Source organism: Melanostigma gelatinosum (assembly GCF_949748355.1).
Source record: "Melanostigma gelatinosum genome assembly, chromosome: 6".
Lineage (NCBI taxonomy): Eukaryota > Metazoa > Chordata > Actinopteri > Perciformes > Zoarcidae > Melanostigma > Melanostigma gelatinosum.
The window spans coordinates 19947166-19965433 of record NC_136639.1 but is presented as its reverse complement, the minus strand read 5'-3'; the positions used below and the strand labels follow the sequence as shown (position 1 = coordinate 19965433).

General features: G+C 42.8%; 2 protein-coding genes across 2 annotated transcripts; both read left to right on the top strand.

Moving 5' to 3' along the window:
* Positions 1–1689: 1689 nt before the first annotated feature.
* Positions 1690–14377, top strand: cbwd (COBW domain containing). Its single transcript, XM_079269733.1, has 16 exons — positions 1690–1805; positions 2105–2240; positions 2399–2485; positions 2801–2897; positions 3237–3328; positions 5141–5200; positions 5579–5616; positions 6811–6857; positions 7635–7721; positions 7955–7999; positions 8564–8620; positions 10893–10944; positions 12705–12773; positions 12865–12930; positions 13073–13199; positions 13729–14377. Exons 2-16 carry the CDS (start codon positions 2126–2128, stop codon positions 13800–13802), a joined length of 1113 nt encoding a protein of 370 aa, XP_079125859.1. The 5' UTR covers positions 1690–1805; positions 2105–2125; the 3' UTR covers positions 13803–14377.
* Positions 14378–16191: 1814 nt separating this feature from the next.
* foxd5 (forkhead box D5) lies at positions 16192–17229 on the top strand (the record flags this gene model as incomplete). Its single annotated transcript, XM_079270033.1, has 1 exon — positions 16192–17229. The coding sequence occupies one exon, from the start codon at positions 16192–16194 to the stop codon at positions 17227–17229; it is 1038 nt and encodes a 345-aa protein (XP_079126159.1).
* Positions 17230–18268: the final 1039 nt, after the last annotated feature.

Below are 18268 nucleotides of genomic sequence, written 5' to 3'. Positions count from 1 at the left end.
GACAGGACTACTACCTGGGGGCCCAATGGTGCAGTCAAACCGAATCTCCCCAGGTGAAATTCATTCACGTGCTGTGGTTTAAAGCCAGTTGGACAGGAAATAGCATCGGTGGAGTTGTCAGCATGAATAGCGGTCGAACAACATTATTCAACAAGTTTTAAATAAAACATCTTATCACTCACTTGATTGTCAGTGCTCTCCTTGTTCTTGCACCAACTGCAACCGAGCTGCGTCCCTTCTTCTCTGCTGTTTGTATTATTGTGTTGTGCAGTGATAAACTTGTCCATAAACTTTTACTTTGTTCTTTTTTTAAATATATTATCTTGTAGACAGTCAGAAGGAGCCATTTTCCACCAATACCCATTTAGGCATTGCACAACGAGCCTTTGTCACAACAATCTTTTGCGTAATCTCAGAAGGGTGTCCTGTGACAGGCCTGTAATCGTCACATCTATAAGATGCAATCATTTATATTATTAGTTACACGTGTGTTTAACTTGCTATGAAAGGCTGAACTCCTGCTGTGAAAACAGTGTTAGGAAGATATACTTTTTTTATTTAACAAGTGTCATTTAATGGCTAAATGAGCTAAGCTAGTTAAAATAGTTTTCAGCAATTGCAATCATTATGCTTCAGTTGTAATGTCCATTCTTTGCTCCGTTTTCCACTGCTTATCCAGGCAGCAGGTTGGAGGATGCCCAGAGTTGTCCTTCGCCCTAACCTCTTCTCTCCTCCTTCTCCTGGGGGACCCCAAGCTATTCCAAGGCCAGGTTTGATATAGTCCCTCCATTAAGTTCACAAAATATACATCACATAGCATATCTTGCACATAAAGACGGCTTATATAATTATATGAGCTATCATGCAAAAAATGGACAAAATGTTACAGCTGAGCCTGAGCTTTCCTGTTGTAACATTATGAATAATTGATAAAGAGGCTGAGTTTACACTTACATTAACTCCATTTTTTAACAAGAGTTGAACAGGCAGTCTTAAAACAAGCGTATTTACATTATTCCTCGACGGACTTTATATGTTTCTTAATACCTTATAGCCTCTTTTGTCAGTTAAATATCAGCAAGAAAAACAATTGTGTTGGAATTTGAGCATTTACATTCAGGGGGTAGCCACCATATCATGCATAACACAATCTAACGTTCAATACAATATACCTGCCATATTTTTATGTCATTTTTTTTTCATTGCAATATTATTATAACAATGTTTATTATTTGTACTTTTTATGCTATGTACGATACCATGCTCCTCTATAAAGGTTATGTCTATGGTATTAGACATTGTGTTTATAGTTTAAGTTACACGTTATTGTACTGTGACACAATATTATTACTATAATATCCAGAATCCTAAAAGTGTTGCAGGATGACTATGTTTTTGTTGGTGTGAAGTATTTCTGGCAGCATGGCCCCTCGTTTGCCACCAACAGGTTTCTGTCGCCCTCTCGTGGTTGTGATACTTGTCATCAAATCAAATGAGTCTGCCCTGAGAAACTGAAGCTGGAACGGACAGAAACTAAATGTTTGCGTGTTTACTGTCAAAGAAAGTTGTAATGATTCATGATTTCTTCGTCGGTAAACTCCAATATTATTTGGAACCTTCTTCCGGTCCTGGAGACTTTCTGTTCCGACCGATGTGAACGAAAGCGGAACCATTGTCGCCTAGTCTGGATTTGAACGGAGCCTCTACAGTGTCGCACTCTGTCAAAACAGAAATCAACAGCAGTGTAAAATATATCAGATTCGGTGGAAACTTTAAATATCTGCACACACAAGAGGAACAGTAAGGTAAGTCCTTTACAGCCTGCGCGAATGAAGGGAAGTCGGTTTGTTCTGCGCACCGTGGCGCATTAAGAAAGAATTAGGAGGAGATTAAGTCCATGTTGGCTGAGCTCATACTACTACAATACTGAGGCGAGAGACTGGATGTTGTTCTGTGTTGTTTAGACTTGTGAGGATGTTCATCTTTATGCAAATGGTTCCGACTCAATATTTAACATATGTGAAGTATATAATGCTTTTGTTTTCCTCTCCCTCTTGTCTAATCCCACTCGAACGTGTTTTTGTTTTGTGTGCCGTTTCCTCAGGTCCAGCTTGTTATTTCTGGTATGGATGGCATGGTGATGGAGGAGGAAGATGACTGCCCGGAGTTGGTGCCCATCGACACCCCGCCTGGTCCTGCTGCGGAGCAGATACCTGTCACCATCATCTCGGGCTACCTCGGTGAGAGACTCACTGCACTCGCAGCTTTAACGTGGAGATTATGGCCTCAGACTCTCAGCTCATCACAACCAAAAGCTGGTGCAGGCTATTGTTCAGCTGGTGCTCGATCGGCTTTCTGCTTCCTCGTCAGTTCTGTGTGTTTTTGTTTTTCTCTCTAGGTGCTGGAAAGACGACACTCCTGAACTATATCTTAACAGAGCAGCACAACAAGCGGATTGCTGTCATCCTCAATGAATTTGGAGAGGGTAAACCCATAATGTCCTTCACAGAATCACAAAGTGTGTTTATCTCAAACAAAGATGCTTCCAACTAGGTATTATATGCTTGACGCCAGGCTGATGATTGTGGTGTCTCTCCCTCAGCTTTCCACAAGAGAGCAGCATAGTAGCAGCTTTGCCTGCAACTAACATACTTGTGTGTGTTTTTTTTACTCTGTATCCAGAGTTTTTAAGGCTACAAACTCCTTGCAAAATAAACGGCATCTTTGGTAGAAATGACCGTCTTTCTCAGCTGAGCTCATTCAGTTTTTTCTTCCTTCCTTCGTCGTGCTCCACCTGCAGGCAGCGCCCTTGAGAAGTCCCTCGCAGTAAGCCAGGCAGGCGAGCTGTATGAGGAGTGGCTGGAACTGAGGAATGGCTGCCTCTGCTGCTCTGTCAAGTATGTAGAGCAACTAGAGTCCTGTAGGGTGTTAGAGTGCCGTAGTTTCAAATAAGTTCAGACAGTTTAGAATCTGAAGTTAATGCCTCTCCTTTTTACACATGCGTATGAGCTGCTGTGCTAATGAGGGTATAAGTACACAGTATAGTCGTGTTTTATGGTTATTTTCTTGAGGTATGTTTGTCCGGTTCTTACAACACAACACATTCTCACTTCATATTTCAATTTGTTCTGTGTTACTGTCGACGTAATGCAAGTTGGTGTCTTTTGTTGACATTTTGTCCAAGAGCTCTGCACGTGGCATTTTGAATCATTCGCGTCCGCTCCTTAATTCTTCAGGGACAACGGTTTTAAAGCCATCGAGAACCTGATGGAGAAGAAAGGAAAGTTTGACTACATCCTGCTGGAAACCACGGGACTCGCTGATCCAGGTGCCACACGTTCTGCAAAGTTTAAAGAGGAGCATTTATCTTAAACAAATCTGTGTGTGATTGTTGTTGTTTTTTCAAGTTCTGACCTTGTGATCATATAGTTATGAAGTTATATGCCTCCTGTTGAAACCTCGCAGAGTCACCAGCTGGCAAACAGCAAATCCTAATTTATTCAAGAAATGAGAGGGTAATGTGACTTCTATCAGCCATAAAGACTTTTCTATAGGTTCGATCCATACGTTATCTCCCTAAAGACCCTGCAGCCAAAAATGTTGCATTCAGGAGCAGCTATCAGTATTATGAGGACACTATCTGTCTGTGTCAATGCTGGCACAATATTTAAGAAGGACTTACGGATCAAGCAAAGCCTTTTTCTCTCCGTGTGTCTCAATGATGGTTGAACTCCTGCAGGTTTCTTTCTAAAGCTCACATGTGAAGTGAAACATTTTGTAACTCTGAGGACCAGGCTTGTGTTGCTGTGACAGGAGCGTCCAAAGAGCTGTCCGTTCAGCCCTCAACTTTGAATCAGGAAATCAATATCAGGCCGCGACAGGGCGAGCGCCATGACAGTCGGGGCGTGTTGCTAAGCGACAGGTGTCAGGAGGTAGCGGCGTGTGCAGACACACACCACTTGGCCTCACAGACAGAACCAACAGAGCGAGCTCACACCGGGGCTGTCCCCGCTCCTCTGCCGCGTCATTGGCTGAGACAGGCTCGTTATCGACTGGGACAGGTCTGTCATTGGCCCTGGCAGAGCTGTCAATCATGAAGGCTCCCCGGGGGGGATTCTCCTCTTCCATCCGGGAAGGGGTTTGGATGAGTTGTGTGAAACGTGCCACTCAAAAGCAGTGTTTTCATTACGCACCCATCAAATATTTACAATGCTTTCTTATTCTCGCTTGGCACTTTGACAAAAAGTGCATTATGTGAACAAGCTGTGGCTGGCACGGTAACATAGGGTCTTGTAATAACCGCGTTCACAGGAAGATGGAAACAAACCAAGGAGATAAACAATTGAAAGCTTCTGATATTGGTTTTATCCGCTCCGCAGAGCTCCGACGGAAAAGAACGCACGCCTGGGTTTCTGAAAATAATGCAATGCCGACTTTAAAAACAAAAGCTGGGGATGTCATTAAATATAGTTAATTCAGTTCATGTCATCCTCTGTCACTTATCGAAAAAACAACGTCTAAAATAGGCTGATTTCAGCTTCTCAAAAGTGACGTTTGCTGCTTTTCTCTGTTTTATATTATTGTTAATTGAACATCCAGCATTTTGAAGTCATTTGAAGATGACACCTTGCACCTGGGCATGGTTCACTATTATCTGACATGTTATCGACTCAAATGATAAATTGAAGGCAGTTCTTCAAATGAACCCAAAAAGAATAATAATTCTGCGTCCATAAATGAACATAAATAGTATTAGCAATGTATTAGCAACATGACAAAGTTAGATATTGCATTTCCCCACAATATTTAATATTTAATGTTATTGTAGATTGGCTCTTTGAGCATATTTCCATCAGATGTGAAACATTTGACATCATCAGTCTCGTAAACTGTATCGATCATCTCCGATGTCTAACAGCGTGGACTAAGTTAACCACAGTAATCTGTGTGCAACATGCCGGGGGACTGCTTTGTTATGCGTGGTTTTCCTTATTATTTTGAAGGCCTCTTGGGAGAATATAGTCTAATCATAATGAGTGCATTAATGGAAAAAAAAGACTAAAAACAGCCTCTACCTACATTTCACGTCTGACATTTTGTGTCAGCCACTATCTAACACTATGTTCATGTCGTTTGGCAGGAGCCGTGGCCTCTATGTTCTGGGTGGATGCGGAGCTCGGCAGTGACATCTACCTGGATGGTAAGACGTGTGTAATCACGCAGTGTGTATTTGTGCATCATGCACTGGAATTGGTGGAGGCGATACTCTTTTTACCTGATAGAACGGTTCATTTTGGTTCTGCCATTTAAAGACATTATACAGATCAATGGAAGTGACATACTGTCGTACTGGTCTGTGTGTGTGTGTGTGTGTGTGTGTCTGTCTTGCTCCTCACACTAAATACTCAGCTGTCCGCTCTGTTGTGACAGGCTAGCAGACCAAAAGTGGACTTCCAGTAACTCAGAGAAAAGGGCTTTAGACAAACGGACAAAACGAAGCACCAAAAGGCAACTCTGAACAGAATGTGCACAAGTTGTGGCTCAACATTTGATCCACTGATCCCTTTGTTCATCCTAGGCATCGTCACTGTCATCGACGCCAAGTACGGACTTCAGGTATGTGCTAAGACGACGTTCAAGAAGCCTCTTATTTCATATTCAAATGTATTGTTTGTTGCAGAAATGAATCGACGGAAAATTTAAACCACCTTCTGGTTCGGGCTTCATAGATGTAAATGAAATATACAGTATATGGGTTTTGGGCCGTTAGCCAGACACAACAAGCACTTTAAAGGTGTCGTTATAGGCTGTGCTACATTGTGATGTGCATTTTTCTCAGTTCCTTGACATTGACACGCGATTAATCCATTGATCAAAAACCTTTTCGGTGTTGAAAGTAATCATCAGCAGTGTTTGCCTCTGAGATGAGATATAACCCACTACGTTGGGCTTATTGGGACTTTCAATCCCAAATAAGCTGTTAAACTTGTGCGATTGTTCCCCAGTGAATAGCAGCACACACACACATCCTGCCCTCCCTGTGGCACATAAAAGGAACGGGACAAGTGACACCTAGATAATGGGCTCTAATTTGAAGGTGTCATACTCAGTGAGGTGACACATTTCATAGCCTGTAGGTGCTGCTCTGTCATTGGTGGGAGACAAGATGAAGGAAATAATGACAGGAGAGGATAACTGATAGTGAAGGAATAATAGATATCTGGGATGTGACCATTGTAATAGGGCTGTCACATCCACTCGCATGCCTTTCCCCTCATCTGTCTGAGAGGGTTTTAAAGTTGGCCTCACACCCTCCGAGAGGCCTTTTGTCTCTTGGTACAGAGGTCGTTTAACTAAAAAAAAAAAAAGCAGCAAGTAGCCATTCTATTAAGGCTCTTTTAAAACATTTTTGTCATTCGTTCCTTCAGAGATGAGGCGGTGATGATGCACGCGGTGACAGATTCATGTCAGATTGACGCTCAGGGGTCATGATCCAGATTATCACCTGCTCTGTCTGTTGTTGCACATTAAACTGTTTTCAAGAAAGCTGCCCGAATCCCCAGTGCAAGTCACAAAACACAAGCGAAACAAATGAAAAGCCGTCTCCTGTGGATTCATGTGTCGAGAAATGAGGATGAGAGACAGGCCTTTCTTTTACCAATTTATCCGTCACATTATGTGTTGGCTGTTGCAAACATTCACCGATATTTATTTATTTGAAAGTTTGATGCTCAGCTTGAGCAGTCCTCTGTTTCCTTCCATTGTCTGGCTGCATGTGTGAGTTACGTCCACCGTCTCTGCTTTCTGTAGCAACTAACAGAGGAGAAAGCGGATGGACTCGTCAATGAAGCCGCCAGGTATGTTTGCTGAAGTTTTATTTATTTTATTTTTTTAAATGAATAATTTGACAGTTTGGGAAATGCATCTACTCGCCTCCTTAAAGAGAGAACCCACACTGCCATTTTCACTCTTTTTTTTCTTTTAACATTAAACAAACAAAATGATAAAATAGTATGAATAAAACATCTAATTGAGTGAGCCAAAGATAAGCTGGTAGGTGGGTTTGGAAAGAGCCAGGCTAGTTGTTTCCCCCTGTTTCCAGTCTTTGTGCTAAGCTAACAGGCTGCTGGTGGTAGCCTTACATGAGCGAGGTGTTTTCATCGGCAATAAAGCGAATAAGGGCGTTTCCCAAAATGCCAAGCGGTTGATTTAAGACTAAAGAAGCGCTCGGTGTCCGCCACACTACATCTCATAGCTGTTGACCGCACTCCTGCCACCCCGCCTGCCTGTCTGTCTGCCTCCCCGGTCTCTCTCCGTTTGTCTCTTCCAGCAGCTGTGCGGTGTTGTCGTTGAACAAATACACCGATGAAGAAAGACCAGTTGCATGGCCCTTTGCATTCTCTGCCTTTTGTTTGTGTTTTCACCTCCAAACTAAACAGCGCTCGGCTCCCATTTGAGTCTGGCCTGCGCTGCCCATGAAAACTCACACACTCGCAACTCATCACGTGACCAAGCATGAACGGGGCGACGACTGCCTCGTTAGATGATTTCAGACATGATCTTAAAAAAAAATTGGATCGCACAGAAGTTATGTAAACCGTATAAACCTAATGTTCTATTTAATATCTTTTTAGGCAGATTGCTGTCGCTGACCTGACCATAATCAACAAGACAGACCTGGTGAATGAGGAGGAACTCGCTCAAATCCGAGCGGCGGTCAGGTCAGCTTCACATACTTTTACTCTTTGTCATCCCCCTCTTTCTTGCACAGTAGTATTCTGTGTGTCTATCCGTGCTCTTGTGTTTGAGCTCCGTGTGTAACTGTGGGACAGCAGCACATTCAACCTCCTTTCTTAGGGCAGGAATAACAAAGGTTTAAGGGGATAGTGGAGTAGGAACAAGGTCCAATTGTCCATCATCTAAGTGTTCAACTTGTTTTCCCCTTTCACTGCAGGTCTGTAAATGGTCTTGTCAAGATTCTAGAAACCCAGAAATCAAGGTATGTTTTTTCGTTTGTGTATGTAACTTTGCGCCAGGTTCCCTGCTTTGTTTGAACTCCACGTGCTGCTCCTGCTCAGATCTTTATATCAAAGATTGAGCCGTTCAGGCTTGACATTGCTCAAGAGAGAAACCCCCCAACACACACGTTTCACATACACAAACTGCTGCACCCTGAAATTCACACCAAACCTTCAACGGTGTCCAGTTACCCGCAAGTCTTTGCTCTTTGACCCTTGGTCTTCAAGTCGGGGCGGTTGCATGTGTGTGTGTGCAGATATGTGTGTATGCGCGCCCTCTGTGTTAGCGTGTTGTGTGTTGTCGGGCCCAGGTAGCATCTGGCTAACACAAGCAGTGTGTATCAAAGGTTTGGGTGTGTGTGTGTCGGATGTGCTCGTGCCACCCCACAGAGTTCAGACCAGGGTGAGCAGATGAAAGACACCGTGCAGTGAGGGGTTAATCGGAAAAACATTACCACAACTTGTTTAGCTGGAGTCAGTTCGCTCGGTTGCCCTGAATGTTAGTTTTTAGCCAACAACTTATAACAAGTGATCTTCTTCCACAGGGTGAATCTCTCTGAAGTGCTGGATCTGCATTCCTTCGACAGTAAGGATGGAGCAAAGTGAGTTGGTCCCCTTCAAGGTTCATGTACACAGAATTTATGAAAATATTCTATGTAACAGCCAAGAAATGTACTTCTAAAAAACGGTACTGTATTGTTAAGCCGAATACCAACATTGATATTTAAGTCCGCTATATATCAGCTGATATTTGTCACGTCGACATTCGTGACGATCCCTGAAACTTGGTTGTGACCAAGATAAGTGCTGACTGGCACATTTTACATTTGGAAGAAAACAACTTGTCAAAAACTGCCCGTGCTTTCTGACAGTGATGTAGCGGTGACAATGTTTCTAAATTACATATGAAGAAATGACCACATATTTCTTTCAAAACAAAAAGAAGACAAAGACGGTAGGTCCACTCTCCAGAAAATAACTCACGTAGTCACTGAGCTCATGACTGTATGTCTGAGGCGGATACCAATGTCGAATTTCAAACGTTTGACAAGGATGTAACGCCCGAAAATGATTTCGTTTTTTTTAAAGATGTAGATTTATATGATATGCTCTGTTTCACACTTTTGATGAAAGAAGAAAGTAAGAAGTAGAAGAAGAAAGAAATGTTACTTTTCACAGCTGAAAAGTAAAACAAATATTAAAAGAAAACACAGTTTTTTTAATTGCCTTGAACACGTCTTTGGCATTTCTTCACTGCAATTTCTTACCGGTTGACATACCGTCCGCTCCGATACCAATGTGACCCGCTGAGATGATAGTGCCCATCGTGTTCTAAAACTTGCAGTGAAAGATCAAGACTCGTTGGATTGCGTCGACAGCCTTTGTTGCTCGCCGGTCAGCGCGGTGCACCCAGCAGTCTTTGATACTGTTACTCATCATGTTTCTCTCTAATTAACACACTCTTTTATTGAGCGTCCCCCTGTTACACCGCAGGGTGGTCATCATATTGTGTCCCCTGTAGAATGTCATGCTCATGAATAGAGTCAGTGTTCATCCTTTCATGTGAATGAAACGGGCCGCGGTGTTAAAGCTCTCTTACATGCCCTCGGTCAGTGTCTCTGAGACCAGCTGCGGAGGATTAGAGCCGTGTGTGTCCACTGGCTCCCGAGGAGTCCCCCCCCATGTCCCAACAGATAGCTCCATCCCCCCCCCCCCCCGGCCTTTGAGAGTCCAAGCCCCTCCTCCCCTCCATCCCACACTGGCTGTTTGAAGCGGCCCCCCGCCGCTCCGCCTGTGTGGTACTAACAGCACGCAGGGCTCAAGCTGCTGGACGCTGCATTTAGCCTCCTTGTGAGGTCAGGGAGAAAGGGGGAGGATGAGGAGGTCCGACCCGGAGAACAAGGGCTGGAGTTTGTTTGGGGGTGGTGGTCGGTGTTTCGTAGGATTTAATTGCCATTTCTAAAGTTTTCACGAGTCCATTCAGAGTTGTGTCATTAAGCACTGATACAGCATGCAGTGTGTTGTACTGTGAGACGGAAGACAAAAGCCGAAACTGTATAGAGCAGCAGAGACGAGAACGTTTCGAAAAAGTACATTTCTTGCTTCAGATTGTCATTTAATGGAACCAAATGTAAATATGTCACAAATCCAAACTATTCAGAAAATCTATTATGAATTAATGAATACGATGAGCTTGAAAACAATCGTGTAAAAGATGTGATCCCATAAACGACTTCAACGGCAGCTTAAAACAGTGTTTACCTACTTATTGGTTTGTGGGCCCTTGAAATGAAAGCAATGTCTACTTGTGAGCCCTCAGCACTGGTGTCCACATCCTGCGTGTGCGTACTGTATGCGAGCACCGCATCCTGAAAACGTAGAATAAAGTCGTGCAGCAGAAATGGTGGAACCACAACCTAAGAGTTGTCTAGAACCATAAAAGGTAACTAAGATAATATCCAAAACAATAAGTTAATGAGCCGAACACACCAAGATTATAAAATACCCCAAAAATATCTGCAGCCAGAACAAAGAGCACACATTCTCTGCAGCATTATTTAAATAATAATAATAATATGTAAGAAATATTGCAATTATTCTGTCCACCTTTCTGTTGACACAAGGTGTAAATACAGCTCCAACAATGATTTTTAAAAATGCCAAAACAAATTCCAAGACGTATCTCTGGTCAGTCCATCATGATTCAATGTGCAAAAGATGCATAAATCATCTTTAAATGTATAAAATGACTGAATTTTGTTAAGGTAGTCATGGCAGCGTGGTTATCTTTTGAGGCTCTTTGAAGTGGAACTCACACTGGATGAAAATGGACAAATATGTTGTGATGTTTATCGTTTCTCTCCTCTGACAAAGTCTTGCAGAGAAGCTCCAACTTGTGAAAGACACGAGACCACATCTTGACAAGGTATTGTGTTTGTGCTCCGAACGCCGTCTAGTTTATTCTTTCATTCATCAACTGCCGACACTTACGCATCTCTTATAGTTTTCCTCGTTCTGTTTGCTAATTTTCTTCAACACGTCATTTCCCACAGGATAAAGGGAATGCATTCTCCCGAGGCTAACATTGTGCCTTGCATTCCCCCAGGCTGTAGCACTGGAGTGAAAACTCCCTCCCTGTTTTGGGTTTTGTTTGGAGATCGACTCGAGGCTTTTGATGTTTCCTTGTCACCCGGTCTCGGTTCCTACATAGCATCATAGACATTCAGTAGACTGTGTTGGCTAGACTGACGAGAGTCTTTGCTTCGTGTTATGGCTTTGCAGTTGTTTGAACCGAATCCAGATGTCATGCAAAGTCATATACAGACCATGTTTCACCGTTTTAGTTCGCGGTTGAATGTCCGATATGAATAGGAAACCTCTGGTGTGTCTTTTTTTTTAACAAATATGATGCTCCAACATCCAAACTTCACTTAAGTCCAGCTCTTTTCAGCGAAGATGTAAATTATGAAAAGATATTTATTCCAGGATTAGTCCCATACCATTTGTCTTGATGCTTTCATCAGACCAAACGACTCCTCGCGGCAATTAGGCCTCATCTTGTGCTTCAAACCCCACGACCTTTTATCACAGGATGAGGAGAGATGAGGGTTGTTTGTGTGGGTAAATAACGGCATTGTTGTGTTTTCGCCAAGTTCCCTTTCCCGCATGAAGCTCAATCGTCCCCACAGGTCCTCCCCCCTTTATCCCCCTCCTCCTCCCCCCTCCTCCTCCTCCTCTTCCCCGCGTTGCTCTTTTCATGTAAATGAGAATGCTGTTTTTCTGTTGTTATACCAAATGACAAGGAAGTGTGTAACCTTAACACTCCAACACAAAACCCCCAAATATCTACAAAGTGCCCTTTTAATGCTGTAAGGAAGTATGGAGAGGAGTGTGAGTGTGAGTGTGTGTGTGTGAGAGAGAGCGAGAGAGAGAGAGAGAAAAACAGCAAGAAAGGGGGGGATGTAGGCAGATGAAGAGGTTTCAGGTGCCGAGTGGAGTTGTGGTTTTTGACACGGTCATTGACGGAGTCATCAGCCGGGGCGTAAAAACACTCCTTTTGTTTAACGTTCATAATGACTTTGCCGGTTTCAGTGAACTGAGAAAATACGTTAAAATATATTTCAAAACAAATGTAATCAGTGAACTGTGACTCTTAATAACCGCTTGAAAATATATATCTCAAAAACACAAAAGCATTGATGGAAAGCACATTTATCCAAGTACTGAGTTTTAACATTTTATACTTCTACTACTAATACTGTACTACATATGATCAGTGTATAAGATATGCATTGTAATAAATTGCCAAACAGTACAGAAAATGGTTGAAATTTGCCTTGACAATATTCAAATGCTGCTTAAATATTACTGGAACATGAATTCAAATATAAATTAAATGCATATAGATACTCTTTACATTGGGCTATTTTGCTTAATGGGTACTTTTACTTTACTACTAAACTTACAAGTACCTTGTGCTGATGATAGTTTTGTGCTTTTTTTGGTGCTGTAAGATCAGATCGCTTCAGATCGTAATTTATTTGTATTTCAGTGAGTGAAAAATCTTAGAACTTACAATTCTGAACCACAATTCCATCAATGCTTTTCTTCTGAAAACCAAAAAATGTCGAATTTGTTGTAAATATATTGATAGCAGTTTCACCTTGTGTTTAATGTCATCCTCAGAGTATTTTAACTGTGACGTTTGAAGTGTCCGGAGACCTCTCTGAGGATGCTCTGAATGTCTTCATCCAGGTTGGTATCCCATCTCCCGTCATTACTAATTAGCTCAAACACAATACAGTCCTTTTGTAGTCGAGTAAACACCCATTTTGCACTGTTTCAGGAACTCCTATGGGAGAAGATGTTCAAAAACAAAGAGGGGCAGCCCATGACGGTCATTCGGTTAAAGGTACAGTAAGTGGCACAAAAGCCACCCGAGTGGCAGCAGTGATCAATAACTGCCACTTTATTATCTGTATTAATCAGTTCCAGGCGCTTCATTCAGGGTCGGTTAATGTGTCACTCGTCACTCGTGACTCCTGTGTTTTCAGGGCATAGTATCATTCGCAGGTAAAGCCCACCAAGTGATGCTGCAGGGGGTCCACGAGCTGTATGACCTGAATGAGACTCCACAGCTTTGGGGGGAGAACCCGCGGATCAACCGGCTGGTCTTTATAGGTGAAGACACGCACACTTCTTTCACATGTGTGTCTTTACCTCCCACCCACCGTGAAGGCAGCCACTTCATTCAATTGCAGTAAATTGATCAAAATCTTCCAACATTATTTTCTTTAAAGTCGTCTAATGTGCACTTTATGGAGGTATTACAAAAAACATGAATTGACAAATTCCCTATTTAGTAGCTTTCTGATTCTAGAACACATTTCCATAAGTTCTCTGCGGTAAACCTGCATCACGCTTTGTTTTATTCGTCCTCGATTTCCTTAAGTGTCCCAGGAATTTTCCTGTTCATTTGAGTCTTTTACTCATCGCACCGGCAGAAAATGTGAAATTTATCAACACGCAAGCAAACTAATTCAACAAAATGGAGAGGAACGTTTCCAATGATGACTGAGTTTAAATAAGGTTTCATGTGAGCTTTTCTTTCAAGGGAGTTTATCTGGATTGAACTCTAAACTACCTGAATCATAATTTTGTCTCAATTGCATCATGATTAGTACCATCTTACGTTGTTCTTATCCTGCAGGTCGGAACCTGGACAAGACCATTCTGCAGGAACAGTTCATCTCTACAGTGGTGGAAGGAGCACAGGGAAATTAGCCACAAACTCTTCTCTCCTCTTTGCTCTGAACCCTGACCATTCTCCGGCAAAAGTCGTGGCTTTTGGCCATCCGTGAATCTGGCAGCGTGTCTCGGATGTTTACTTCTTTCCTACGTGAGAACGCCATACGTCAGTGGATGGTTTAGGGTTACAGTCATGATCAATACAGTAGTTTGAAATTGTGATAATCCACAACTACCTTCTTTAAAAGCTACAGCAAATCAAAGAGTGTTTATGTTGCTGTAGTGTCTGAGCTAAATGCTGTGTGTCTCCCTGGAGACCTACTATGAACATGGACACAATGTGTACACAAACACAGATGCAACAGCGGTCCAGACATTTCAATCAATACTTTTTTTTTATTTTATTTTTTTCATAAAGATGGCTTTGTAAAAATCTGCCATTTTTTTTAAGGTTGGGAGCTCAAGTAGTGTCAGCAGTTGCAAAGTGGCGAACATAATATCTCAAGTGTGGTACAAGACTCTACTTTGTGAACACGTTGACTTGCTTATGTTTCTGGCTTTTGACATCCTGTATTTTTTTTTAATTATTCAAAATAAACTTCTTTTTTTTCCTGAACAAATTCTGAGACTGCTCTGATGTTCCTCGACGAAATAAAAGTTTTAAGCATTTGTAAAATTGGCTAGTTCTGACAACAATTAACATAACAGACAAAAGTGCCTTTGTGTTAAAGTGGTAAGTTCACCATGATACTCAACAAAGTGTGAGAAATGCCTTAAGAGCATTAACAGCTTAGCTTTTATTGTTATGAAACTCACACAAAGAGGGTTTTTTTAAACTTCTGCATCTTGTCAGTAGGCCATGGTTATAATCAAGAGTGTTTGTTTCAGCCGGGTGATGACTCAGATATTTCAGGTAAAGTAATGTTTCCTAAAAAAATGCCTAAAACGTATAATTGGCTCTAATTATTGTTCATTAATATTTGTTTAGTGCCATGCAAACCTGTTTCATTGTGCTCTATGGATAAACTGGGTGGTACATTAAAAATGGATTCAGCTTTCCACTAGAGTGAAACTTGTTACTGGTTATGTTTGACATTACATTCAAAACTAGCTTTACTCGTTTTATTTAAATTAGTATTGTTTTAATAATCTGCTGGTCTGTCACCCATATTGCCTTGCTTCACAACTCAAGACAGTTCCACTGCATTTAAGACTAAACATTGAACTGCCGCTTCAATAAAGTTGCAATACTTGACATATTACTGCCACTCGGGTTTCAGCTATTTGTTACTTTGGCCTTTATTGGTACCGTCATGTGAGAAGCATCTCTCTCGCACACAGCAGGCGCAGTAAGGTGAGGAAATAGGTGGAGTTTTCCCAACGTGGTCATTTGCAATGCATGGAGATGGTTTAGCAGCACGGTTTTAGCACATATCCGCTGTAAGGCGGGTTTGCTTTGAGGATTGCTCTGCTCATTCATCCTGGTCGTAAAGCCGAGCTGAGCCCTGTAGCCCAGAGCGCACCGTTCAGCGGAGCCGTTTCCTACTCGATTCTGATGCTGATGGCCTCGTTAAGGCGACTATTGCCTCTTTTCTCCGCTGGCTGCGGGGAGCCCTGCCACGGCCATTTTCATGGTCACACCACCTGCGGGCATCCAGAGGTGGCAAACTAAACGAACCCGCGGGGGTTCCGAGGGAGGGGGGACACTTGGTTTCTTAGCGCTGACTAGGCGTGGTGTTCAAACTCCCAAGAACACCCCACCTCCGACTGTGCTGCTGTGTGTTCTGTCATATCAGATGATTCAAATACCAGGGGTCAACTTTAGCATCGTCAAATGCATACATGTTGGTGGCATGTGTACATGTCAGACACAGAGCGATGGCTCACATGCCATGGCGCGCACACCAACCATCGTGAATGTGTGCTGCAGGAGTGCAAAAAGTAATGAGCACTGTAGGGATCGATACTAATCGTGGCATGTTTTTAAAACAATTATTTTTGAGATGTTTTTATCACATGTAATGTTGTGTTGTCACTCACTCTTGCCGTTTAATAAATGGAATGAAATACTTTGCCATATTGGCTCAAATACAACAATTTCAGCTTCCTTTGCATGAGTAGGCCGTGCGCACTTCAGGACTATACTCGAGCCCCCCCCCATCTGTGTGCTTGCCTCCTCTGGCTCCCCACGGCGAGGGACCACTCTGATAGGTCCATAGGGTTAATGGGACTGGCCTACAGGACAGTGGTCTCCCAGCATATAAAGCGCAAGACCTCCTTTCCACAGTAAATCGTTACACGAGGTTTGAGAAGAACCAGGCGGTTGATGCGCTTTTACGCACGAATAGGGGCCTCTTGGTTTTTACGCAGGCGAACTATTAATGCATCTTTGGCACAGTTGTGTTTTTTTTACACGTTTTTGAACATGACTCTGTCCAGTGAGTTTGAAGCTTCCCAACACGCTGCTTTGCCTTTGGAAGAGGATGCGATTGACATAGTTGGGGAGGATGAGCCTAGCCACGGGCGCTTGTATCGAAGTGAGTGCTCTACGGACCCCGGGTCCTCGGCAGAATCCGGTGCTGAATTTGACTCTTCAGAGCCGGACTCCTCGGGGGAGAGCGAGAACAGTTTCTGCGCAGACGCACCGCCGTCCAGGAAAGCCCAGAGCAGCTCAGTAAAGCCTCCCTACTCCTACATCGCCCTCATCACCATGGCCATCCTGCAGAGCCCGGTGAAGAAGCTGACGCTGAGCGGCATCTGTGACTTCATCAGCAACAAGTTTCCATACTACAGAGACAAGTTCCCCGCGTGGCAGAACTCCATCAGGCACAACCTCTCCCTCAACGACTGTTTCATCAAGATCCCGAGGGAGCCTGGGAACCCGGGCAAAGGCAACTACTGGTCTCTGGACCCCGCCTCAGAGGACATGTTCGACAACGGCAGCTTCCTTCGGCGAAGGAAGCGCTTCAAGAGAAACCAGCCCGAGTTTTGCAAAGACGGACTTGTGTTTTATTCCAATTTGAACTGCTACCGGCCATACGGGCAACCGTACTGCGTCCAGGGCCAGGTAAGCCCCCCGCCCGCTGCTCCTATCCGATACATGCCAGTGGAGGGCATCATGATGCCTCCCTCCTCATATCACCTTCTACCACAGACTTTGAACAGTCACGGGAAGTGCAGTGGGCCTAAAGACTTCAGAGCGCAGCTTTGCGCAACACAACCCGCTGAGCCAAAGCCTGGCCCGCAGGCAAAGTGCTCCTTCAGCATTGACAGCATCATGAGCAAACCCTCCCCCGTTGGTCCACAGAACCAAAACCCACAACAGAGCCCTCGCAGCGCCCTCGGGTACGGTCATCTCATGTCGGGCCCTGCTGCCTGTTTGGTTCCGTTCTGTTCCCCTGCCGTGCTGAGCACTGCTCCTTTAAGAAACGAGCATCTCAGACTCTCTTACCATCACTGTTGAAGCCTTCAGTGTCTGTGTGTCATGGTGCTACGTGAAGACACGTTGGTGTGGCTCATTTCTTAAAGAAATGTTTTAATTGCATGATATTTATGTGCGTTGACATTCAAAGTTATGTCTTTAAAGAAAACCCTGTAAATAAGAAGAGTGGTAATATATATAGTTGTGAGACCTGTTTCATCCATCGTTGTGTTTTTGTTAGTAATTAACGTGTCAAAAATAAATGTCTGAAAAACATCTGTAATGTTCCAAGCTCTTTATTCGGTTAGTTAAAGCAGCCATTTGCAGTTTGTACATCACTGTTTGGGATCGGGGCGCAGTGGAGTTATTATATTATTATTATTACTATAATATTATTAACAACAGCCTAGAAAAATCACCTGCTATTAGTGCTTCTCTGTCTACATTATGAAGCCAAAAACACATTACGATTTTGTTATCTTGAGATGATGCATCAGGTGTCAGTTTCATTCGCTTTACCAAAGTCACAATGTCTTTATTGAAGGCACATATTTCAATTAACAAGCCCACATCCTCCCAGTCAAGTCCATTCACGTCCATATAATGTCTTAGTGATATTTATAAACTATTAAAGAAGTTGACCCATCCTTAAATACCATTCAAAACTTATATTTACAATCATTTGACTAGACTTATGGGGGGAAAATAACTTTAAACACATTATCCAACCAGCAGATTAGTAAGGATGATACCAGCTCTAGCCCCCAAAACCTAAAAAAATTGAACATGACATGACATTTGTATGTTTAAAAAAAAATAAACATCTGCATATATTATAACACATTGAAAGCTCACACATTTATTTACAATTAGTAAAGTCATTACAATTCATACTTGATGACTTGATGATAATGACATACATTATTTAAATTATTTAAAAACACATTAAAACATCTGTTCAGTTAGAATAAAGGTTCTGTGAAACATCATAAGCGCTCTTTTAAATGTATAAGAAAAGTTCAGTTCTTTCTTCAGGCCACAAGGTCGCACTGTTTACCACATAATGGAGCCGACATAACGC